This window comes from Prionailurus viverrinus, chromosome B4, assembly GCF_022837055.1.
Source record: "Prionailurus viverrinus isolate Anna chromosome B4, UM_Priviv_1.0, whole genome shotgun sequence".
Lineage (NCBI taxonomy): Eukaryota > Metazoa > Chordata > Mammalia > Carnivora > Felidae > Prionailurus > Prionailurus viverrinus.
Genome location: NC_062567.1, coordinates 26195761 through 26222327, shown reverse-complemented (window position 1 = coordinate 26222327; position 26567 = coordinate 26195761). Strand labels below are relative to the sequence as shown.

At 35.6% G+C, this 26567-nt stretch overlaps 2 protein-coding genes across 7 annotated transcripts in view; one reads left to right on the top strand and one right to left on the bottom strand.

Annotated features, from left to right (window-relative positions):
• The window catches only part of EPC1 (enhancer of polycomb homolog 1), a 101033-nt gene extending 75747 nt beyond the window's left edge, over positions 1–25286 (top strand). For 3 of the 6 annotated variants that reach the window (XM_047866082.1, XM_047866079.1, XM_047866080.1), the window contains exons 4-16: positions 240–446; positions 826–974; positions 1869–2028; positions 3273–3449; positions 3531–3620; positions 3703–3851; positions 5938–6290; positions 13634–13752; positions 13833–13919; positions 14757–14898; positions 15000–15363; positions 17356–17729; positions 25275–25286. In XM_047866082.1, the coding sequence (XP_047722038.1) occupies positions 240–446; positions 826–974; positions 1869–2028; positions 3273–3449; positions 3531–3620; positions 3703–3851; positions 5938–6290; positions 13634–13752; positions 13833–13919; positions 14757–14898; positions 15000–15363; positions 17356–17428 (2070 nt within the window). In that variant the 3' untranslated portion in view covers positions 17429–17729; positions 25275–25286. Of the gene's footprint in view, positions 1–239; positions 447–825; positions 975–1868; positions 2029–3272; positions 3450–3530; positions 3621–3702; positions 3852–5937; positions 6291–12863; positions 12981–13633; positions 13753–13800; positions 13920–14756; positions 14899–14999; positions 15364–17355; positions 17730–25274 lie in introns of those variants that run through there. The other 3 variants (XM_047866081.1, XM_047866083.1, XM_047866084.1) reach the window with 3 other exon arrangements.
• LOC125170540 (transcription factor BTF3-like) lies at positions 23664–24188 on the bottom strand. The gene has a single exon (XM_047867262.1). The coding sequence runs from the start codon at positions 24180–24182 to the stop codon at positions 23664–23666; it is 519 nt and encodes a 172-aa protein (XP_047723218.1). The 5' UTR covers positions 24183–24188.
• Positions 25287–26567: the final 1281 nt, after the last annotated feature.

The following is a 26567-nucleotide window of genomic DNA, read 5'->3' as shown; positions in this document are numbered from 1 at the left end:
TTGAGTGATATGTTTAAATTTCTCCATGCCTCATTTTCCCCCTCTGTAAAATAGAGATGATAAACATGATAAGATTGTTGTGAAAATTAACTAAAATAAAGCATCAGTGGCTGACATGTATAAGGCACTCCACATTTGCTGTTATTAATTATTGCTGTTTTGATTGTCATTAAAGTTGGAAGTACTTTTGAACCTTATGTATGTATTCTATGAAAATGACATAATGATTTTACATTTAGCCAGTCAGTCTGCAGGAAGCCAAGCTACTGCTAAAAGAAGATGATGAATTAATTAGAGAAGTTTATGAATACTGGATTAAAAAGAGAAAAAACTGTCGGGGGCCATCTCTTATCCCATCAGTAAAACAAGAGAAGCGAGATGGTTCCAGCACAAGTGATCCTTATGTGGCTTTTAGAAGACGTACTGAAAAAATGCAGACTCGAAAAGTAAGTGAATTTGGAAAACTTCTTTCGTAATTTTTTTTTGATATAAGAAAAATTATTTATACTTACAAATATCTCAGTATCTGAAGGTGGTATTTTAATTTGTGTTTAAATAGACTTTCTATACAAAATAATGAAAAGTATTAATTTAAAGTGAATCAACCTTAGGATTCATTACATAGCTATTAATGATATATTTTAATGTTAAACTATTTAAAAATCCTATATATAATTGATCCTGGTGATCCATATTCCCTTTCAGTATCTTTAAAATTCTAACTAACCTATCAAATATATCTATTCTTATATGTTAGTAGTGGTGTTCAGAATGCCACTAGTTAGAAATGTTATTGACATTCAAAAAGCAACTCCATATTTGCAGAATCGCAAAAATGATGAAGCCTCTTACGAAAAAATGCTTAAGCTGCGTCGAGATCTGAGTCGGGCTGTTACTATCCTAGAGATGATAAAAAGAAGAGAAAAGAGTAAAAGGGAGCTATTGCACTTAACACTGGAAATTATGGAAAAGAGGTAAAGTATACTTTAATAGGAATACTTCAATAGGAAGTATGGTACCATTAGCATTTTATATATTGAAGTATGATACCTAAGCAGTTAACCCCAGAAATACCTTCTATTAATAAGTAGAGACTATATAAATGTGTGATATGGTATACTTTGTTTAATTTTACATGTGTTCCTCTATTTTCTTTAAAAGTGACTGGGTTCAGTAAAATTAAAATATGCCAAGTATAAGCTTATTCTTTTGTCCTTAGTTGAGTGCAAGGCTGGGAGGGAGAGAACATTTGTCAGTCCTGCAGCTTTTAATTTACTCACTAGATGGTACTGATTTTTTTTTTTTTTAAACACATACTGGGTTTTTGTTTTTGTTTTTCACAGACAAGTGTAAAGAAGGGAGGGGAAAAGGCCCATAATCTCAACATGCAATCATTCAAGAAAGTACACAATGAAAACTTTAAGCCTCACTCCCCTATTTCTCAGTCAGTATCTCCAAAGAAAACCACTATTAAATTTCTTATAATTTGTTTCAGGAAAATTAGTTTTATAGTAAAGCACAAAGCAATTCAAATTAGCAGAAAGTTCCTCAACACCATTTTAGGCATTAATTTCAACATCTCCACCAAATCTTTCACCAAAATTGGTAAGTTATAGTTCGAGCCTTTTTTTTTTCCCAACAGTCATCTACTTATGGTGCCAAGATAAAGCTTTAAGCCAAAAACTAAACAGAAGAAACAAAAGGAATTATGTAATCTTTAATTTTAATAAGCATTCAGCAAATAGTCAAAGTTTAATTGTAATCTTAAGTCTAGTCAGTGTTTATAATTATGTATCAGGTATTAATAGTTATGTACAGAACTAACTTTAAATTTCTAAGCTTTTTTTAATTTTGTTTTATAATTTCAGGTATAATTTGGGTGACTACAATGGAGAGATCATGTCTGAGGTCATGGCACAGAGACAACCAATGAAACCTACCTATGCCATCCCCATCATCCCTATTACTAATAGCAGTCAATTTAAACATCAGGAAGCAATGGATGTGAAGGAGTTTAAAGCAAATAAGGTAGGGGCACCTGGGTGGCTCAGTCAGTTAAGCATCCAACTTCGGCTCAGGTCGTGATCTCACAGCTCATGAGTTCAAGCCCTGTGTCAGTCTCTGCGCTGACAGCTCAGAACTTGGAGCCTGCTTTGGATTCTGTGTCTCCTCTCTGCCTTTCGCCCACTCACCCTGTCTCTCTGTCCTTCAAAAATAAACATTTTTAAAAATGCAAAAAAAGAAAAAGCAAATAAGGTGATAAAAATTTTTGTGATAACAATAGCTGATAATGGAATGGTATTTTATCATTAGAGTGAAGAAAGAAAACCCATATAAATCTTACTGTGAAATATGCCACAGAGTCAGGTTGTGATTCAAGGCTAGCCTGTCGATGCAGCAGTAGGAATTGTAAAGAGAGATACCATATAGATTAACTTTTTAGCAATTAACTTTTCCAAAAAAAACTGTAATTGAAACTTGATATAAATATTTAGCATATGTACATAACCATGCTACTTGTCATGACTTTTTCTTTCCAACAAGGATTATTTTTTGCCTCTAACCTTTCTTGCCTATTGAATACTTCATACTTCTAGCCTTTGCTGTTACCTGCCATACATATTTCTAAAATCACTCAGTGCATCAGCTCATTCACTCTTGCTTTTGTATTTTATCCTGCGTTTCCTCTGTTTAATGATTTCATCTCTTTATCATCTAAAACTGCTCAAATTCGCCACTCCACATAGCCTTTATTGTTCAGCTCTCAAATCCTTACTACTCTATTTTTGTGACACCTCCACATTATAACTTTATGTTCCAGTATGGTAATAGTTATCTGAGGTTTGCTTTGTGTATCTGTAAAATTATTTTCATTATTATTTTCCCAAAATTGATTTGTTAATTCTTTAAAATAAAGACTAGATCCCCCTTTTTTAATTCTCTTCTGGATTTTTCGTAGAAAATTAAGAAAAAGGTACAGGAGCCAATGGTAAATACTAACTGCAGGATTTCAGAAGCTCAAGAATTTCTATTCTGTTTTAACTGAAACAAAATATTTTATGAGGTTGTGTTTAGGTTGTAGGAACATACCCATGTGTCACAGAGACCAACCTCTAAGATTTTACAGTAAAGGATGACAAAACAAAGTCTTCTATCTCTTCTGAGTATGAATGACTTCATTATAGCTATAAATTTCTTTTTAAAACTTACACAAACTGTACGTTTGATGAACATGGTTTCTAGAGTTTGATTAATATATGACTTTATTGCAGCAAGATAAAGCTGATCTTATCCGACCTAAACGTAAATATGAGAAGAAGCCCAAAGTCTTACCATCGTCTGCTGCTGCTACTCCTCAACAGACGAGTCCTGCCGCACTGCCAGTCTTTAATGCTAAAGATTTAAATCAGTATGACTTTCCCAGCTCAGATGAAGAACCTCTCTCCCAGGTAAATATGAGAAACTCTCTATGAATATAGAAGAGGGATGTAAGAAGTCACGTGTTTTGACTCACTTCATTTTATTTAAAGGTTTTGTCTGGCTCTTCAGAAGCTGAAGAAGAAAATGATCCTGATGGTCCTTTTGCTTTCCGTAGGAAAGCAGGCTGTCAGTACTATGCTGTAAGTTTCAGGTTCTCTTTTTCAATAATAAACTGTTCACCTTTAATTGACAAAATGAAATAATTTAGATTTTTTTTTTAAGCCTCACTTAGACCAAACTGGCAACTGGCCTTGGACTAGTCCTAAAGATGGAGGATTAGGGGATGTACGATATAGATACTGCTTAACTACCCTCACCGTACCCCAAAGGTGTATTGGATTTGCACGAAGACGGGTTGGGCGCGGTGGAAGGTAAGGCATTTCTGTACTCCTAGCATAAGGATATTTTAGACAGTAGGGAGTCAGATCTAGAGCTGAAAATGAGGTAATCCTTTTCAGTAGTTCATTTGTTCCCATTTGCTGTTCTTAACTGATGTTTTTACTAAAATCCTTATAGAAACTGCAAAAAGTTATTTCAGAAGTTCTGGGAGATATTAGGAGAAAGGATTGAATAGGCTAAGAATGTCATAAAACTTGGGGCACTTGGCTGGCCCAGCCAGTTAAGCATTCGACCCTTGATTTTGGCTAAGGTCATGATCCCAGGGTCATGAGATCAAGCCCCACATAGGGCTCCATGCTGAGAGTGGAGCCTGCTTAAAATTCTCTCTCTCCCTCTGCCGTTCTCTCCTGCTCACACTTTCTCTCTCTAAAATAAAATAATTAAAAATCAAACAACAACAACAACAAGAAATGTCATATAACTAGTATACTAAGTTGTTTAACTCATTAGTGAAAAGGATCCAGGATCAATGCATAACCTGACCCTGACATCCCAGTTTTTCTGGATCTAATCGCTCTTCTTTTGTTTAAACGTGATGGAACCAACCCATGTATATTCTAGATGCCTTTATGTAAGACTTTGTGTATTTGTGCAGGAGGCAAGAAGGAATTACAGAACACATAAAAGTGCAGAAAAATAAAATTATTCCTATGTTGGTGAAAAAAAATATATAAGGCAGAACATAATATTAAGGTGCTTTTGGGAAAAAAATCTAATGATGTAATTTGTAGTGAATTATTGCTTATATATGTGTTTCTTTCATTTTTGAATCTTAATTTCAGTTTTTAATCACTTAAAACATAAGTTTAGAGGGGCGCCTGGGTGGTGCAGTCGGTTAAGCGTCCGACTTCAGCCAGGTCACGATCTCGCGGTCCGTGAGTTCGAGCCCCGCGTCGGGCTCTGGGCTGATGGCTCGGAGCCTGGAGCCTGTTTCCGATTCTGTGTCTCCCTCTCTCTCTGCCCCTCCCCCGTTCATGTTCTGTCTCTCTCTGTCCCAAAAATAAATAAACGTTGAAAAAACAAAACAAAACAAAAAAAACATAAGTTTAGAGTTGTCTGAGCACTGAAATATATTTTATTTAGTGCTTTTCCTCCCATTATTGTGTTGACATCAATAGTAGTCAAAATTCTCTATGTTGGCTGTGTTTTGTTCTGTACTAGCATTTATCAGTGGTAGCATTTTAAGATAGAATCTTTTTATAAAGTTTATATAAATAACATAGAAGTATATCCTCTAGAGTAGTGGGTATCAAATACTTTGTCTATAAGAAATTTTAATGAGGGGTGCCTAGGTGGCTCAGTTTGTTGAGCTTCTAACTCTACTTTGGCTCAGATCATGATCCCAAGGTCGTGGGATTGAGCCCCACAGGCTCTGCACTGAGTGTGGAGCCTACTTAAGATTTTCTTCCCCTCTCTCCCTCCCTCTCACTTGCTCTCTCTCTCTTCCTCCCTTATTCCCTCTTCCCTTCCCCCCTGCTTGCATGCACGCTTTCTCTCTCTCAAAAACATAAAGACAAATAATTTTTAAATAAAGAAATCTTAATGATGTAAAATATCCGAAAGATCGCATACTTTTTATTGCACTTCTACCTCTCCCCTACCCCTGTCAAAAAAAAATGAAGTGTTTGCTTAATAGAGAACAGGTATTTTATAACGTATTTTGGTGCTTTGTAATGGAAATAAAAACCTTTGGTTGAAAAGCAATTTGAAAAGAAAAATATTCTCATGTTTTATCAGTAATTTATACTAGTAGACCAACTCCTAGAACTGTTGACTCTTACTGATGTAAAATGAATAGTATACGTTATTCTTTAAGGTGGAGTACTCTCTTTAATCAGATAATTATAAAGTAAAAGAACTTTTATCAGAAGTTGAGAATTTTTTAAAAAAAGAAAAGAAATTGGGAGTTTAGCCTATAGGAGCCAAATACTGAAATAATCAAATTCATAGCTTTTAAACATTTAGTCTGAGATGGCTTTGGGGGAATTGAGTGGGTCTTTTTAATATAATTTTTGAATAGCTATTTTACATATATGTTCCCTGCCTTATTTTTAATAGGGTCTTACTGGACAGAGCTCACTCAGACTATGACAGTATGTTTCGCCATCTGGATTTGGAAATGCTTTCCTCTCCACAACATTCTCCAGTCAATCAGTTTGCCAATACCTCAGAAACAAATACCTCGGACAAATCTTTCTCTAAAGACCTCAGTCAGATACTAGTCAATATCAAATCATGTAGATGGCGGCATTTTAGGCCTCGGACACCATCCCTACATGACAGTGACAATGATGAACTCTCCTGTAGAAAATTATATAGGAGTATAAATCGAACAGGAACAGCACAACCTGGGACCCAGACATGCAGTACCTCCACGCAAAGTAAAAGTAGCAGTGGTTCAGCACATTTTGGTATGTGTTTTTGTTATGATGTACATTTCTATAGAAATGTCAGGTTCATTAATTTTTTGAGTATGTGGTCTATTTAAGTTTAAAAGTCCTTTTCCCTCAAAATAATGAGAGAAAAAAAGGACTTGGTAAAGTATTCATTTGAATTCTGTTTGTACATGTGTTCTCATTTAAATAAACCCACATTACAAAGGTGAATTATTACTATTTAATATATGACATTTGTTTCCTGGGTACACTCTGTGAACCACAATTCCTGATTCAGCAATTATATTTTCAAATAATAAGAAAAGAAAATGGGCTGTTAATTGTTACTATTTTATACTTGGACACTTCTCTAGTCTTTTTTTTAAACTGTAAAAGTAGACCAGCAAGTCAGTAGATATGCAAAAGCCTTACCTAATGATAGTAACGCAGAACAATTTATAAGAGGGAAAATAATTTTTCAGAAAACAATATTTAAATATTTAAAGGATTATTTTAATTTTATAGGATTGTAATTTTGGAAACATCTCTAGATAATGTCTGCTTTAGCATTATGGCTATATTGTGAAATGTGTCTAAAATAAATGCTGTCTTAAAATATTCCTAAGATTTTAGCTTTCTATTTTAAAGCATAAATCTGTGTTATACGAAGCATGTAGATTATAGAAATTCACTGTTAAAATTATGTTACCACAGATTTTTGTAAAGATAATTTAAATACACATTTTGAAGGGACTGTAAAGATATTTATTGCATCGCCCCAATTATCTGGTAAGGTACAGCCAAACCTTCTAACAAATACGAGAACGTGCTGCTTATTGTTAAAGATCTCCAGAAAAGGTTCTATAAACCAATTTACTTTGTGTCTAGAAAACAAGTACTTCTGTGAAATGGAAATCCTTAATTCATAAGAAAAATAATCACATTTCAGAAATCAGCTAGATCATCTAAATTATTCTGAGGCCTAACAGAGTAGTATAGTTCCTTTAATTTCAGAGTGTATATATATCATGGAAAGTTAATCTTCTCTGCTATTACAGTCTTAAAAATCAAAATAACTTTTCAATATGAAGGAAACATATAGTGTGGGGTGTAAACATGTAATATGTTTTCCCTGATAGATTTTTAGGCTCTATAAATTCCTTGAGACTTCTTGTAGAAAATTGGCATGTTGTGTCAATCCCCATCTTCTCAGTCCTTAAATAGAGAAGTTGAGGGAGTGCCTAGTGAGCTCAGTCGGTAGAGCATGAGACTCTTGATCTCTGGGTTGTTTGAGCCCCACATTGGGTGTAGAGATTACTTAGAAAAATAAAATCTTTAATAAAAAAGAATAGAGGAGTTGAATTTTATAACTATCCTAAGGATCTTTTAATGATCTTTTTTTATGTAAATTGTTTTGCTATACTACGTAAGTAAGCATTGATATTATGAAACTTACCTGATTTGTGTTTGCCAAAGAATATTAAAAGGTGAACTTTGAACAGTAGTAGTATTACCAAAAGTTTAGCTGAAAAAAAATTTTTAGTAACTGTGATTTTCTTTTTAATCATTTCCTTGCCCATATATACAACTTTTAGAAAATGGGTTTATCAGTTTTTTGTCATTGCACTTAATTGTTTTCAATTTTCCCTTAATTTTTACTAGATCTTTTGTATACTTAGAGAATAGTTGCCTACAGATTGCTATAGGGAAATGCTTTATTTTTTGCTATTTGTGAATACTCAAGAAACCTAAAGCTCTTCTCTTTATGCTCTATGAAGTATATTATAGTAGAATCATATCATAAGTACATTTAACTTAAAAAATTCAACTATAGGCCCCTGGAGAAAAAATAAAATTTTAACAGTTCAAAAAGTATATAGGATTATGAATACAATTCTACTGAAAGAATATAGTCTCCAGAATTGGCCACTCTGGCAATGGCAGAAGTGAATCTGTTGTTTCTCACAGAGTGTCAGTGCCTCCTGAGGTGCCACCTTCATTCATAGGTGAAGCATCTCACCTCCATCAGTGTAATTATAATTTTAAAGATAAATTTTTTCATATAGCATGGCCCCCAGATACAAGCCAAACTATTTCGTCTGGTACTCAACCACAAAAATTGATCTCATCTGATGCAAGAGGAAAAACTGCTGAGCTTATTGAAAGAGATAACATCCATCATGGCACACTCTAAAGGAATTTTCAAGGCTTAATTTTTACCATACTGACTTTGGAACTTAACTATTAGATAAGATAGGAGTCAATTGATATATACTTACTTGCCTACTGCTTAAGCCAAGTATTTTGATTTAGCCATTTTTTTCTGTCATTGTTTTAAATACCAATATTTATTCATATGTTGTGGCATAGTGATATACCCTCGGAATTGATTGTCCTTTTCCTAAATAATCACCTACAAGAGCCTATTTCTTCTCATTTTCAAATAGGAAATTCTAAATGAGGATATCAAGAGTCCATTATTTTTAGTAAAAGGTATGAGCTTTATTTAACACACCAACTTTTATAGTTTCTGGTGCTCAGAATTTTTTTGCTTGCTTCCCAGTCTTGGCCGTTTTGCATAGTTGTGTGGCCAGATGGGTAACCTGGTTAGTCTGGCATTAGGTAGTCTGGTTAGTCAGGTACCAGAGTGCTTGGTCCACTGGATAACACACAGCAGAATGACACAGTGCTGAGGAACTTGGGAAGACTTAACTATATGCCTATTTAGAATTTCTAGGACTAGATCTTAGTATGTATGGCTAAATTGTGTATCTTAATCTTCAGTTACTATGTGATTTGGACAGTTTCCAAGTACAGTATTTTTTTTTTTTTAATCTGTAAAAGTACCTTTGAAAATTTAATGTTTGTTCAGTGACTAAGTATTCATTTGCATGCGTTTGAGTTTCGGGGATACGAGATATCAGAACTAACACCTTTTTTTCATAATTAGAAAGGACTATATAATTTTGAAAGACTGTAAGTAGAAAAGTGGTTTGTAAACCACCATTCTATGTTCAGGATTTGAATTCCTAGTTCCCACTGAAATTTCATCAGCATTCTACAGATTAGGCTTATTTTCATAAGTTAATAGGATATATGTAGCTGGAATGATGTTCTAAGTCTCAGGATCTGTAGCTTACTTAAATTAGTGCAATTTACTTCATAAAAATTGTAACATAAAGTTTTAAAAGGAACTCTAGTTTGAACCTTAAATATTTTTATGGTTAGATTTTATAAAATTGTAGGACCTTAATCCTTATCCAAGTGTGTTTCACAGTTCAGAATTACATCCTCAGCAGGGTCTGGAGTAGCACCCATAGTAAAATTAATAGTTCTCTCTATGCTGAAGTACAAGAATATTCACAATAAGGGGAAGCTTGGGCCACAGATAATCTCATGTTCAAGTAATTTGTGGCCCAATGAATTCAGGTTCAGTCATGTTTGGCCATCTATGGCAATATACCATGTTTTTTTTTTTCAGGTTGGATTTCTGGGTGGCTGACAAATGCTTAGGAACCGCAAAACTTTCGTTCAAGCTTGCTGACTTAGGGGATCATACTTTAATACTTTCTAAAGTCATTTCATTTTATATTTATTTATTTAAAGTTACCTTTTCCTGTACTGAAATAATTTTCTGACTACTGCTAAAAGAAATTTCTAATTGAGGATTCTCTTTTAAAATAGGTGTTTGGGTTTGTTGTTGGTGGGTTTTTTTGTTTTTTTGTTTTTTTGTCTTTGTTTTCACAAACAAAACGACATACATTTTGGTAATCTTAAATCTGTCTTCTCAAACTGAATTTTCAAATTATTAACTTTTTTCTAAGTACCTGTCATACTCACTACTCCCACTTCGGATCATTTCAGTTGATCTGCTCCAGCTGCAGGAATGTGACTTAAAGAGCAACAGCTTGAGCTATAGGCTATTCCAGGTGCTGGGTTACCACATAATAGTTTCTTTGTCCAAGTAGACTGGTAACATTTTAGATTATTTCATCTAAATTCCTACCCCAGAGAATTTTTAGCAGCTACCAAAACAACAGTGGTGGTTGTAGACCTTTGCCTAAACACCTCTAGGGAGGGCACATTCAGCAGTTTTCAGGTTATTCTAGAGTTCGGAATCTTGTTTAGAAAGTTCGTCCATATATTGAACAAAAGCTGCCTCCTTAAATTTAAATCTACAGATTCCTCTTTTATCCTTAGAAGCATGCTGAATAAGTTTTCTTGCTTTCCAACATCATAGTATCCTTCAAATATTTGAAGTCTTACCATGCTTCTTCCCTCTTCTCGGCTTTTAGTCATGTCCCTCGCGTGACTCCTCTCCCATACCTAGACTCCTGTCAGGTGTTCTATATATGAGGCTGTTTGTTTTTTTAAAGCACTTGAGTCACACTGTTGGGTATGTAAAAAGTTTGATTATTTCTTTTAGATAGTATTAAATCTAAAACTTTTATCTATTTCTTTTCATATTTAAAATCTCGTTGGTTTGGGGATGGATTTTCCCCCTTCCACTGTTAACTATCTTTGTGACCTCAGATGAAAGTTTCTTCATCTTTAGTGTGAAGTGGTAGGAGGAAATCACCAAAGATGCCTCCTAATCTAAAAATTTGGAGTTCTGTGAAACGCTTCTGATTCTAGGTTTGGTCATCTGTTCATGAAACCATCTTGTCCATCCTTAAGTAAATTGCAAACTTGACTACCACGCCCTGTCTGGAGGTAGACATACAACCTTAACACTTTCTACCTTGATAGGGATTGTGGTCATTTTTATTTGTTTACACTTAGCATTTGGTTAAACTTTGAATTAGAATGCCATCTGAAGTCTTCTCAGTTTTCTGTATAAATAACAATATAAAACCCAATTTATTTTGTATTTGCCCAAATTTACTACCTTACCTTTGTCCAGGCTTTTCCTACTTATTCATATAGCCTTTAGAAGGATTAGAAATTTATTTCTCAGAAGAAATATAAAATCCTTACATCACATGGCTGAAAAAAGGCTTTAGTGATCACCTAACTTAATATTTTGGATGAACATACTGAGCCCTAAAAGTTCGGTTACTTGCCTAGGTATACTCAGATAGTTACGATAGAGCCAAGAGCTGGAAAAAAAAAAAAAAAAATCAAGGTTTCTTGGCCCCTACACCTATGGTTTTTATTACCTTCACTTACAGCTTATATGTTGCTCAACATGTCTTTTAGATCATTTATTTAAAATGTCTGGGGAAAATTTCGTAACTATTCCAGAGGTGTAATAATATCTAAGCAATAGATTGACAATACTGATCTAAAGTCATGATGAGTGTTAGGTGCATTTTTATTCCTAAATCTGTATTAGGAAGAAGTTAACAGTTGTTTAAAAGTGAAATTCAGAGACCAGGATTAAAATGTTAACTTACATTACCGCAAAAATATTTGGAACCTTTATTCAAATGAATTTTCCAATTTATTATTGCTAAATTTTTTATTAAAGTGTACACAAATACAAGCAGAGTTCTGCAAAAGAATATATTCATTCATATAAATGGAGTTTTTTATATACAGGTCTCCAGTGAATGCTAAATTACTGTTTTTCTAGATATGTAATGACCTGACCTTGCAGAAATGATCCTTTCTTAAAATATTTATTGAGCATCCCCTACTAGGGAATTCAAGACTTAGGCAACTCAATCAAATTTGGGAAGTTAAAACATAAATCTCAAAAACATACTAGCAAAACTAATAAAGTAAGTTGCTTTTTACGGATTTTTTTAAACCTAAAGATAAATGTTACAGTAATTATAAACCATCTTTCAGGGCAGCATTAATTTTTATAAGTTTTCTTCAAGTTTTGATTCAACACATTTCTATTGTATGGAAATGAACATTTTGACACAAAGTTACTTTATGTCCGTATTTACAGGTTATTCTATTACCAGTAAAAGTCTTCCCTGTAGTATTCAGATCTGAGAAATACAACATAGTAGGAAAAGAAACTTATCAAGGGACAGATATCAACGAAAGTTTTTACAAGAAATTATGTTTTTGCTCTTGTAGCCTAAGCACATAGTTCAATTCAAGTGTAAATAAAGCCTATGTAGACACTAATAACTTCTGAGGTTTTCCTAAATATTATTTCATAATTTCCTGATCCATTGAAAATATGGTAGAATTTCTACCTGAACATTTTGTAGTGGTACTAGGCAGAAAGGCTGTATCCTGGAAGATAAAGTTTCTTTATGAGTTATGAGTGAAAATTATAAAACTTGATAAAGTGAAACTGTCTTCAACTAAATTACTAAAATGCAATTAAAGACAACAGGAAATTTGGTGGACAGTGTTTTGAAAACATTAAACTTTAGATTGAGGAAATTTGCATTGCATGATTTATAGATTCCCTGGTATTCAGGGATGCATGATAACCTTTTTTGTGTTTTGAAATAATTTCTTACCCAAACACCACAGGCTTCTTAAAGAAGCCTTTAAAGTCAGATGTTGTGATTGTATGTACCCTTTTTTTTTCCTTTTTTTAATTGGCAAAAAATAAGAAAAAGAAAAAGGTTTCCTTTTTAAAAACTGCACACACTTTTTTGGGGGGTAATAAATGAACATTTTTTTGTTTGTTTTTTTTAGAACTGAGCTCTCCATAGACAAACATAAGTAGCATAACACAGTGTCTTTCCTCAGACATCATTCTGTACAGTAAATCAACATAAACAACTCCGTTCTTATTGACTGGATTTTTTCCAGGTGGGTTAATTGGGTGGGGAAAATTAATTAACCTTAACATTTGGAGCCTCTTGTCTTCCTGCTAAAGGATGAGTTCTTTAAAAAATAAAATAAAAAAAGGTAATAAACCAACAACCTTATATTCCATATAGAGGGAATGTTTGTAATGGCTAAAATTAGAAAATATGTAGAACAATTAGTATTTATACACAGAACTATTAGGGATCATCTGAATGCATTGGGACAGTGATATGAGTAAACTAGAAACCAAATGGTAATTACCAGATTTCTTCTCAAGCTCCATGCCAAGTTGAATTCTAAATATGTAGATTTAAAAAGCTGGATTACCTTTTTACACTGTCTAGCACAAGTGTCACAGCTTATAAAAATAATGGTTCTGAAACTTGAGAAGTGAGCATTTCTCTTTCCTATGTTGTTATAACTCAGGAAGTTTATAATTTTGTTTTTCTTTAAACTCCAGCCACTCCTGATAAATGTGGTTGTAAAAATGCTGAATTTTTCATATGGAAGTGATCTTTAGCAGGATCATCAGCCTTTGTCAAATGCTTTAATTTTACACAAAAATTTTCTTAATGCTGAAATTTGTTTTAGTATTGTAAGATATGTGTGGTATCTGTGTGTTTTTATAAAGTATTTCCTCGTTTTATGTTCAGCATTTACAGCCGAACAATACCAGCAACATCAACAGCAACTGGCACTAATGCAGAAACAGCAGCTTGCACAAATTCAGCAACAGCAAGCAAATAGTAATTCCTCCACCACCACTTCACAGGTGAGGGATTTGTCTGTCTTATGATTATCCCTCATTGTTTCCCACCAGAGTTCATCTCTAATTACCAACTGTTGTCATAGAACCTTGCATCTAACCAGCAGAAAAGTGGCTTTCGCCTGAATCTACATCATAGCCATTCTATACAGGGTTTAGAAAGAACATTACAGGTGAGTATGGAAGCTGTTGCCTCTGCTCCCTATTTTAAAAAGTAAAGCTAAAAAACATAGTTAAATGCGATCAAGACACTGTCTTCCAAGTCTGTCCTATAGTCTGTGAATTTTCCTTGTTAGTATATGATCTCACCCAGCTCATTTTCTTAGTTATTTTAATTATTATTAAAATTTATCTTAAATTACATACTAAACCTCTTTTACTATTAAATGAAATCACTTTTAAACCTCAAGGATGATAAATGTTTGCCATTGAAACACATTTAAAGCTTGAAGGCTGGAATTTGAATCTAAGCATCTTGGAGGAAAATTCATTTAAAAAAATTCAAAGGGCCTCTTAATTTCTAGGCCAAGTTATGATGTGATGTTTTGTTACTTCTGTTCTAAAAGGATAGTTATCCTCCTGTCCCAAAGATACCTTTGGGGTGTGTGTGTGTGTGTGTGTGTGTGTGTGTGTGTAAGTTAGGTAAAAGAAGCTTACATACTCATTTTTCATTATATGTATTTGCAAATCACTGAAATGTTTTACTAGCATATTTCTTGTCTGACACTTTGTGTTGGAGGTTTACTGTTTCCACATTCTAGAAGGTTTATTTTTGTAGTTGATTTGTCCATATTACATACTGTCACATGTGAAGATCAAAATTCATAATCCCTGCATTCTTATATTGTTTGAACACTCTTCAAATTTATGACTGTCAAAAGAGATGAAGATATTTCAGTGGTTTGCCACTTTGGTTTATATTCAAACTGATTTTGGTATACCTGTGTAACTTTAATGTTGATTTGAGACTAAGTGATGCTGATTAGATTTGTTTTGTATTTTCTTTTTAGGGTTTTGTTTCCAAGACTTTGGATTCTGCTAGTGCTCAATTTGCTGCTTCTGCTTTGGTGACATCAGAACAACTGATGGGATTCAAGATGAAGGATGATGTGGTGCTTGGAATTGGGGTGAATGGCGTCCTTCCAGCCTCAGGTAAGGATAAAGACATTTAAATTGTTCTGATATTTGTAACCTATATCTCTAATAAACAGCAAAGTCGTACATTGTTTAGATGCTTCTTTCTTTTTCTCTAGGAGTATACAAGGGCTTACACCTCAGTAGTACTACACCAACAGCACTTGTACATACGAGTCCATCAACGGCAGGTTCAACTTTGTTACAGCCTTCAAACATGACACAGACTTCAAGTTCCCACAGTGCACTGAGTCATCAAGTAACCGCTGCCAATTCTGCAACAACTCAGGTTCTGATTGGGAACAACATTCGATTAACTGTACCTTCATCAGTTGCCACTGTAAACTCTATTGCCCCCATAAATGCACGACATATACCTAGGACTTTAAGTGCTGTTCCATCGTCTGCCTTAAAGCTGGCTGCCGCAGCAAACTGTCAAGTTTCCAAGGTTCCATCTTCATCTTCTGTAGATTCAGTTCCAAGGTCAGTAGTTATTTTAAGCCTAAAATGTTTGAAAAATATGAGCCCTAACTTAAATCCTCTAGCAGTGCTCTCTACTTATTGGTGTTTTTTGCTCTTTCCTTATATACATTAAAAATGTATAGGGGCATCTGGGTCTCTCAGTCGGTTTAGCGTCTAAACTCTTGATAGTGGCTCAGGTCATGATCTTGAGGTCGTGGGATCCAGCCCCACATAAGGCTCTGCACTGACAGTACGGAGCCTGCTTGGGATTCTCTGCCCCTCCCCAGCACGCACACACACAAACGTACGCGCGCTCTCTCTCTCTCCCTCTCTCTCTCAAAATAAACTTAAAAAAATGTATAGATGAGAATTCCTTATTTAGTCAAGACTTAAACAGATGATTTTTATAATTCAGTACTGTTAACAATTTGAACTAAATGGTATACGAATATTGCATATATGCTTTGGATGTCACTTCCTTAGTATAATAATAGCTTATAATGTTCTTGTTTTCTACCTTTGCATGGAGGGAGTTCTCTTTAGAATGTTTCTTTTGTTTTCTTCCACACCTTCTTGTGTAAAGAATTGATAGAACCCACTGTGGCTTGTATGCTAAGCTGCTGTTAATAATGTAAATAATGTAAAGGCTTACAGTATTAATGCCAGGTCAACTTTTATTCAAACCATTATTTTTTATGCTAATTTGTCATCTTGGGTTTCAGTAGATTGTTTAGAATGTTTGTTCAGGTTCTTTTCTGTTTTAAATATTAATGGTAATTAGAATCTTACTATTTACAAAGTACTCTGGGGGAAACAAGAGAAAGACCAGGGGTTTTCAGTTTAGTTAAAAGACAAGCATAAAAGTGTAAAAATTAAATGCTGTTAATTGTGAGTAATAGGTGGAAGTCATTCTTGTATCACAAAGCATTATAGCCTTGTCAGGTTAATTGTGTAAATTATGACTATAATTTCAATATAAGGAGTGATCTTTTCACACCAGGGGTATTCTGGGAGAGTTCTACAAAATAAAATCAGATTTGTTCTTAGCTGGGCAGAGAAGAGGATGAGAGAGTTGGAGAAATACAAATGTGTTCAGAAGCTAACAACTAAACTAATTTGTCTAGAGGTTTGGGCAGGTTAGTAGTTCAAGTTGAAGCGGTAGGAGGTGGGCACACTTTAGAACACCTTGGATGCTAGACTGATAGGTAGACTTCCTCGGCCAAGCGTGGCCCAAGAGGGAAGAGCAGGCTTTGTAGCAACAGACTATATAGCCTTAAGTTTCCAAACCCATGCATCCCTGTCTGCTTCTCAATTTAAGTAATAGTTATTGTCTGCTCCATTCAGATCCATTCTTCTTATTATTCTGGGTCTAGTCATAACTAATCAATCAATTAGAGTTCTTACCTAAATATATAATACATGGTTTTCACTGTTACAGAATTATATAACCATGAAACACTGGCAGTGTATGGTAAACTTTCATATCACTTATTTTAGTCCCTTCATTTTAAAAATGAGGGAAATGAGACCCAGAGAAGCTGATTACTACAAGCACATTTAGGTGTTAGAACAACTGTGACCCTGGTCTTCTAATTACCAGCTCAGTAGCTCTGCTACTCAACTGCACATATAGAGCACTGACAAAAGTCCTGACTTGAATGACTTTTGTTCACATTTGTTCCTTTTTTGAAAGAGGAGGAAAGTGAAATTAGAGACTAAAAGTTAGGAATTCTTTATGTTTTTTAACATCTGGGTTGCTTGGCTGCCACTACGATTTTATTGGTGATATAGTTGACCATGGAATTTATGGTGGACAGAAGAAGCCTGACTTTTGGTTGTATATTCCTGATAATAAACTATAAAGGTTCATACTCCTCTACTTGTGTCTTATCCCAAAAGTGTCACATTTCTTCCTATTACTAAAAATACTTCATAATTTTTTTATTGGGGAGATAGTCTTGATTTGTTAAATTTGTTGCAGATAAGTAATTTAATTAAACTTTATTTCAACAGGGAAAATCATGAATCAGAAAAGCCAGCACTAAACAACATAGCAGACAACACAGTAGCGATGGAGGTGACGTAGCTTCCTCAGGAGTGGAACTGCAGCCTGGGGACTTGATTAGGTGCTATGCATCAGTAGCATTTTGAATGCAAGGGATGATGGAATGCAGCACACGCGTTTCGGTGGCAGCTGTGGGGACTTGACAGCAGTGCTCATCTCTCATGCTTCAATTTTTCTTTTTCTTATTGTTAATAGGAAAAAAATCAACATCTGTAAATTAAGAATACAGCAATTATCTGTACAGTACTGCATATTTGTAATACCCTTGTATATATGTTACTTGAATACAGAAATGTTCATTTGTGATGCTTTGCACTTGGGGGTGGGGGGGGTGGGAGGGAAATAAATTGCAACAAAGAGTGTGAGATGTGAGATTGTATAGAGATGAAGTGTCATCACATCATGTGCATGGTGCGGAACCTGCTGTTTTATCTATTTATTGTGCCGTGTTTACAGTTTTTTGTACACTGTACCTTCATTGGTTCCTGTGCTGTAGTAAATGTGTTAGGTAGCTGTGGACTCCTTGGTATTTTGTAAATGGTATAACATAACTTGGTTCCCCTCTGGGTCCCTGAGTTTTCTGTGTATCATGTGAAAAAAATGGTGACATACATACAGAATTTTACAAAAAAAAAAAAGGCATCAGTTTTTAAAAAATGGGGAATGTACTGTTAAATGGGGATCTTCCTGGTCTACTATCATTAGGACAAGTAACAAGCTAAAAATGAAGTCTCTTGAATCTTCCCATCCCCACTTGCCCACAAAGCTGTGGGCAATTTCTGGTACTTAAAGCACTAATGTTATGTTGCTGCTCTACAAACAGCCCAGTAGTCCCATTTCCTTCCACACCAAAAAGTGTTAAATCAAGTATGCAAATGGAGTCCTTACAACTGGAGTTTATGTTGTCTTGCCCTTTTTTTAGCACAAAAAAAAAAAATTGTACTTTTTTATTGTCGAATTGTTGAAAAGACTTCATTCTTTACTTGTTCTTACAAAAAGGATATAAGGGAGAAGAATGCAGTAATTGCTGTACGTGTATCATCATTCCAGTTTCTAAAAACAGCCAGCCAGCTTTTTTCCTTTTCAGATTCTCCAGAAGGCTGCAAGGCCAGAACCACAAATATCGGGTGCCTTCCTTTGGAAATATTTGACCTCTCTTCTGTGAAGAGAATGGTACTTAACAGACTACTACCAGTGCTTTGTCAGTACCGAAGTCTGAATGCCCAGTCCAATGGCATACATGATCCTTAAGGTTTTTAATCCCACCTGGAAAAATTGTGATAGAATTCTCACAAAATAAACCCAGGGCATTACATGTTGACAAACTAATGTGTAGTGGTCTTTTGCTTTTATTTTCAACCCAAGAACTCCTGTGTACTTTAATTGAAATCACTCCATAAAGGGGGGACTTGGGAATGGGAGTGATGACTTTAAGTTCATTTTTTTTCAACAGTTATTATTGAATGATCACTAAGTTTAGATCCTAGAACAGTGGAAAAATGCCTGCCCTCATGGAGTTTGTAATCTCATTGAGGGATAAAAACAAAAGAAGTAAGACTTAAGTTGTATCAGGGGATAAGTATTTAGGGAAAAAATTAATGCAAGGAAGGGGGAGAGGGAGAAGCAGTGCTAGGGGGGAGGGTGGAGGGTTGAGTTTCAAGTGAGGTGGGCAAGGAAGGGTTCACAGACCGTGCTTCCATTTGATCAGAGACTTGAAGTTGGGCGGGTAGAGCATTCTAGGCAGAGAGGATAAGTACAAAGAACCTGGGGTGGCAGTGTGCCTGGCTTGCTAAAGGAAGAGCAGTGTGGCTGTGCAACGGAAAGAGGAGAGTAGGGTAAGTCGAGGAGTAATGAGTCTGCTCACAGAGGAGCTCCAGGCAGGGCTTTATAGGGATTTGTGCTGGAGGACAAGGTAGAGAGCACAAAGGAAAGAATCCTCAGGCTGACTCCCCAAGGAGAGATTAGAAAGAGTTTTTTTAAGATAAATTTGGGTGGGAAAAGGGTGACATACAAGCACATAAAGGCAGGGTTTTATTAGCACCTGTGCATTTAAAGATCATGCTTCTTCATGCATCACATGTCTGATATGTTAAATCTCCACTCCTGGGTGTGGTTCTTAGTATTATAATGAGGGGGAAGGTTGGTGAACTGTCAGCTCTGGGGTCCATCTTGGCACAGACTGGTTTGGTCAGGTCTTTGCCAGTCTTCGTAGTAAGCATCCTCCTTTCAGTAAGCATCCTCCCTCCACATTCCTGCAAGATAGTCTACCCAAGAGGTATAGAGTTGTAGCTTTTTTTTTTTTTTTTTTTTTTTTTTGTCCTTATGAAGGCATCCTAGGAATGCTGGATTTAACAGGTTTGAGGGGACCCAAGTCCCTGCTCTGTGTCAGTAGTGAGAAGTAGTTGGATTCTCTTTGCATTTTAAAGGTCAGCCCGGTAAATTTTGTCCATTTTGAATAGATGTGAGGTACATGAGAAAATGAAGATTTAAGGATGACTCCCAAGGTTTTAGCCTGAGCAACTGGCCACAGTTGGAGAGCACTGAGGAAGAAGTGGGTTTGGGGAAAGCTTGGTTTCTGGGCTGTTAGAGATCCATTAGACATCCAAATAGAGATGTTAAGCAAGGAGTTACATACAAAATCTGGAATTTGGAGGAGAGGTCTGGGCTGGAGATCAAACCTTAAGAATCATCTTCATAAGATGATGTTTCAAGCCATGAGTCAGTGAGATCTCCAAGAGAATGGGATTAAATCTTGGTATAATAAAATACAGCTATCACTGGTGGAGTGTTTTAAGAGTTATTCTTACCTTGAAGAGAATTCCCTGTCTCGAATAGACTTCCAATTTATATAAGTACTACTTGTCTTTATTCTACAGTCTTTAAGGAAAAAGACAAAAAGTTGCCTTTCAGTGCTAATGGCTGGTAAGTGTGACTAAAATTTAAACTGCTGGTTTAAATGTACTCAAGAATAATTAGGATTAGGACTAAAATTTCAAAATAAAGTCCAGCAGGTAGAGTGAGGCCTGAGCTCCCAGAGTCTCTTAGTAATGTCGACTGTTCACAAGCAAATTTAGAAATGGATTGAGGAACAAGAAAATGAGTCTTCATCAAACATACCCAGTTAGGAATTTGAAATGAGTCTTGGAATGGGGCAGAGACATGGCAGATAGACTAGTAATCATCAACAGCCATGTGGTACTTACTCATTCCCTCATTTTAGCATACCAACTCTGAGATTCAGAGAAAATACTAATTTGTATCATTCACATTTTAAAATAAGGGAGTTCATTCAAAATGGAGTCATCAGCCTCTAAATTTCTTGCTGTCTTCCATATACTCCATTACCAAGGTTATAATAGCCAAAAGTGAAGGACAATACAGAAGAACAATTTAAACATGAAGGTCTTAGAGAAATAGGTCATCAAGGGAACTTTGACAGCTAGTGTAGCTAATAACTATCATTATTTACAATGTAATATCTTATGCATACTAATTATCTCATTTATTCCTTAGAATAATCCTTTTATACAGATACTAGGATTATCACTTTTATAGGTGAGATTACTTCAAAGTTATACAGTGAATGGCAGTCCAGGATTTGAACTCATCTGCCAAATTCCAAAGCTGTTGCTATTTGCTTCCCCCTACTTCGTGAATAAGCCTGGAAACAAACATTTCTAACAAAATTTCTTAGTAACCTCTGTTCTTGTTGTGCTCTTAAAGAAATTGGTGCTGCTGATTCTGTTACCCTGGTATTGTTCTACTTTTGTCTTGAAGTTTCAGGAGCAGAAGCCCAAAAAACGCCCCAAACTGACTTTTTGCCCTAGATACAAGTTTTGTTTCTTGAAAAGGACTATGTAAATAGTGTCTTCTGGACTCCAAATTTAGGAGTTTTGTGAATATTGTAACAATGTGTAGTATCCTATAATATTAATGTATCATATGTTACAGACAGGTAAACAGGATTTCACACTCCTCACTAAGAGCAGATCTACTTGTATCTATTTTATATATTGATGTTCTTTATAAAATATAAATTCTTTAAATACAATGATTCTGCTGTTTTTAAAAAGTTTGAAAAAAGCAGCAATAGAGATATACACAATAGAGATATACACAAATAGCACATTGATTAAACAAGTATTTATTAACTGTGCCAGGCATTATGGTTGGTGACACAGCAATGACATTCTCATAGGGTATACATTGAATAAAAGGCTAGGCAAAATTAAGCATGATATTAAAATCAATATTAAATAAAAATGTCTAAGGAGTCATCTTGAGATTTTTAAAAATACAACATTTATCTAGCTTTGGAAATTACCTGTGGAAAACATATTGGAAGAACCAAATGACAATTTCTTATTTTTTCACGAGGGTATATTCTGAACAAATTAGGCACACACACACACACAAGAGTTTCACATAGGCAAATGTATAACCATGCATTTCGAAAGAGAATCCAGTCTTAGAGAATAATCTGCCCTACTTTTGTAGTCCTATGAAACAAAAACGGGTTAGTATGTAGGACTATTAGTATTACAGAGCATTAGTCTCTACTGAAGACTTCATTTCTGACCACCTGTATTAGTTACCTGTGGCTGCAATAATAAATTACCAAATGATGGCTTTAAAACAACAGAAATTTATTCTCCCATAATTGTGAAGGCCAGAAAGAAGTCCAGAGTAAGTTTTTGCTGAGCTGAAATCAAGCTGTCAGCAGGGCTCTGCCTTTGGATGCTCTTTGGGGAGAATCCATTTCTCGTGCCATCCAGCTTCTGATGGCTGCCTGGCTGGCATTCCTTGGTGCATGGTGGCAGCAGTCCAAACTCTGTCCATCTCTGTGTTCACATTGCCTTCTCTCAGTGTGTCTGAAAACTCCCTCTGTCTTCATTTTATTGTACACATGCAGTTGTTTCTAGAGCCCACCCACATAATCCCGGATAAACCCTTAAGACCCTCAATCTAATCACATTTTTTGCCATATAAGGTAATATTCACAGGTTCTGAGAATTAGGACTTGGACATACATTTGAGGCCACTATTCAACCCACTATACCATGACACTTCTGTGGCTCCAGATATCCAGCCAAAGGGTAGTAAAAAAGCAAAACAAAGTTTACCCTTGTAACAAGCCATTGGTGTAAGTAGCTAGAATTCATTGTTTTAATTCTGATTTGTCTACCTCAAGAAAAAAATTCTTAAGTTTACAGAAAAAGCAACCAGAATGATCATGGATATAAGAGAATTGTGAATAGACTAAAAACATTTGGTCTCTAGTCTGGAAAGATGAAACAAGCTATGACCAAAGTCATCCCTTGTAAGGGATATACAGAGAGTGAACACTGATTTTGTTCACCAAATACTGAAATTCTAAAAACAAGAGAGCCTCCCTACCTCACCCCCACACACACACATCTGATTCTGGGGAAATATTTATGATTAGAGGAAGAACTATTTAAGTTTACAGTGAGTGATTTAAGGTATTGACTGGGCTTAGAAATCAGCTAAAAAGTTCACAACAGGTTTAATGTATGCAATAAAATTGATATGCTGTTATGGTCAAACTAGGAATTCTCTAATATAAATCTTTATTCCAAGATAGCCAGCATAAAACCATCTCTAATTTCCCTTAGACTAATATGATTTTACTCATCAGATTTTATTATTTATCACTTGAGCTCTTGACTCTAAACTCTAAGCCTCTGCAGTTCAATATGCTAACTACCAACCACATGACAACTTAAATGTAAATTAATTAAAATTAAAATTAAAGATTCAGCTCCTTAGACTAGCCATTTTAATAATCTTCAAAAGCCATTTGGCATAGTAGCCACCATATTTGATAGAACTAATCTAGGACATTTATATCACTGCAGAAAGTTCTTATTAGACAGTGATGTTCCATATATATGTAGTGTGATCGTTTCCACTTGGATGTAAGTAACACATTTCAAACTCAATTTGTTCCACATTAAGGTCATCTTTCCTCTTCCCCTTCACCCCATAAAGAAGCCACATGTGCAGTTTGGTTCTTCTCTAGTTCTTTTTTTTTTAATGTTTCAAACTGATTCTCAGACTTCTTCAGCTTAATTTAGCTGCAAAGAATGAATTGTGTATAAACAAAAACTTAAAAGAGCTGCAGTGTCCAAGGGGCTGGGGCTTAAAAATATTAGAGATCTAGATTTTATCAGATCCGTGAACAAAATTTTTAAAAAGCAGTCATAATATAAAATAGCAGCTCCCAGTAACTTCTTCAAGCTTTATCTTCCTCAGAAGTTGATTCAATTCTGTTTGCTTCCTTCTTGGAAGCTTCATCAAAATTCTCCACAAAATCTGGAACTTCATCATCATCATCCTCTCCGGTAGCAAGTGGTACCTTTCCATCCACAGATTGTTTGGGCAGAACTTCAGCCAGCCTTCTTAAACTAGTCAGACTGTCTGCACCAAGTTGGTTTAAGATACTGAGTAGCATTTCTGTCAGATGCTTCCTCTCAGCATGGCCTGTAATGGTGAAAGGGTTCGCTGCCAGGGATGCCTGAACTTTACGGTTGTTAAAGTGGATCACTGTTCCTTGGTTTGTGAACATATTCACTTCTTCAATACCAGAGATATTGTTTACCCCTAACTTCTTTAAAGAGAACTGAAGTTTTTTGTCATCTGCTATAGCTGTTCGATGAGCCACCTTTTTTCGGCGAGCAGTTCCTTTCCAACCAATGCGCACTTGTGCTTGCAGTTTGACGAGTTTCTCCTGGTTCATGATAGTTGCTTTCATCTTGTTGGAGAGGAAATGGGGCCGCGCCTGGGACTAGGGTTGGCGCTCAGGGGGTCTCGGGGGGACCATCTGAGATTAGGTGCACACACGGCGGGGACACAAGATGGCAGCTCTAGTGTTCTCTAAATAAAGGGCACCACTATTTACCCATCTCACTGAGCAAGAAACCTGAATCATGCTCATTTTTTCCCCTCCTACCTAACCTCCCACATTCATAAGGCAAAAATGATTTTTTTTTTTAATTCCTCTGTGGGGCACCTGGGTGGCTCAGTCGGTTAAGCATCCCACTCTTGGTTTCGGCTCAGATCATGATCTCACAGTTCGTGGGTTCAAGCCCCTCATCAGGCTCTGTGCTGACAGCACAGAGCCTGCTTGGGATTCTGTCTCACTCCCTCTCTGCCCCTCCCTTGCTCGCTCTCTCTCTCTGTCTCTCTCAAATAAATAAACTTTAAAAATTAAAAATAAATAAAAATTCCTCTATGTATTGAATTGGTATACTTCTCTCCATCTGCATCATTGCCACATGTGTTCAGACCACCATAATCTCTTCTGAACTACTGCTGTGGTTCCCTAACTGCTCTCCCTGCTTCCAGTCTTATTTCTAAACCTTTGCCCATCTCATTCTGTTGCCAGAGCATTCTTTCGAAAACTCAAACCTCACTATATTTAACGTCCTCGGGGTGAATTCCAAACAGTTATTGAACACTTACCAAGTGCCAGCACTGCTCTAAGCACTTCACATTATCTCACGCAATCCTCATAACCAAGGCCACTGGGTATGGCTGTACAGGTCTGCTACTATTAACTATGTGGTCTCGCGTAAATAGCACACTCTCAAACCCCCACTCCACAATTTACAGATGAGAAAGCAACCTATCTATCTCAAGTGAAATTAACTCCAAATCATTTTAATTCCTGAGTCCACATATGTAATTAAAGGCCATATTTTTTTTCAGTATATGAAATTTATTGTCAAATTGGTTTCCATACAACACCCAGTGCTCATCCCAAAAGGTGCCCTCCTCAATACCCATCATACCCTCCCCTCCTTCCCACCCCCCATCAACCCTCAGTTTGTTCTCAGTTTTTAAGAGTCTCTTATACTTTGGCTCTCTCCCACTCTAACCTCTTTTTTTTTTCCTTCCCCTCCCCCATGGGTTTCTGTTAAGTTTCTCAGGATCCACATAAGAGTGAAAACATATGGTATCTGTCTTTCTCTGTATGGCTTATTTCACTTAGCATCACACTCTCCAGTTCCATCCACGTTGCTACAAAGTTAAAGGCCATATTTTTAAGTAACAGTCTATCTTTAGTGAGGACAAATGCAAAGTATTACATTTGTGGATAAATAATACTATATGTAGAAGATTGTACTTTCAAAGCTAAAGGTTATAAAAACCAAAGAGGCTTCACTTCTAGGAAGAAATACTCCCTCTTTCTCCATCAGATTAGAACGTGGAAGAAATTCTTAAAATGATCCACCCTTTTCTAAAGTAAAGCAGCAAATCTTTGTGTTACTTGTTGGCCATTCCAAGAAATTTGATGTATAAGGCATAAATGACATCCTAAGAGGTTATTATGAATTTTGTGGCTGAATTTGTGAAAGGCAAAAAATAAAGAAGATATAATTATTAAATCTCATTTAGTAAAACCCAATCTTATGTTTGTGTAGTCTTAAAAATTTTGTGGAAATAATAAAGTACTTGATCTATAAAACCAATGTAGGACATTCAGAGTGTTTAAAATTAGAAGAAAAAAGATCTTAATCGTGTACAAATGAGTATTCTTAGGTCATGGTAAATTTAGAGTGAAGGCAAAGCTGGAGGTAAACCAATTAATTTGTATAAAAATTCAATTATTCAGCAGGAACATTATTGGAACTTTGTTCCAATACACATTATAAAATCTGTATTTCTAAATAAAACTGTTATATTATTTAAATTGTGCTTAAAAACTCTGAATGTGAACTTCTAATTGTGGCCAAGATGGAGTAACAAGGATCAGATTCACTCTCTCACCTAAAACACAAAACTGAACAAAGTACATAAAACAGTAATTTTTAGGTATTAGACATAGGCAACAGAAGATAGCCATAAGAGAGAGGAAACAAATGAGGTGAGTTCTGAGGGTGCAGTGCAGGGCAGAGGAACTCAGAGCCTAGCAGTCTCATAGAGTTGAGGAAGTGAAGCTGGGAGTCGCAGAGGTTAAGGGCGAGAGTTCACAGAACAAGTACCACAGAGTTCTGAAAAGAGAACTCCAGAGATTTGCAGGGGTCCTCTTTGATTATTCAGTTGTAAACTTAATGCATATGTGTGAAGAAACAGCACAAAGATGAGGAAAAGCCACCAGAAAGATTTAGAGGCAATAATTCTCAAAGCTTAGGGT

Excerpts from the sequence above, each read along its gene's own strand:
- LOC125170540 (XM_047867262.1), bottom strand. The coding sequence starts at position 24,182 with ATGAAAGCAACTATCATGAACCAGGAGAAACTCGTCAAACTGCAAGCA.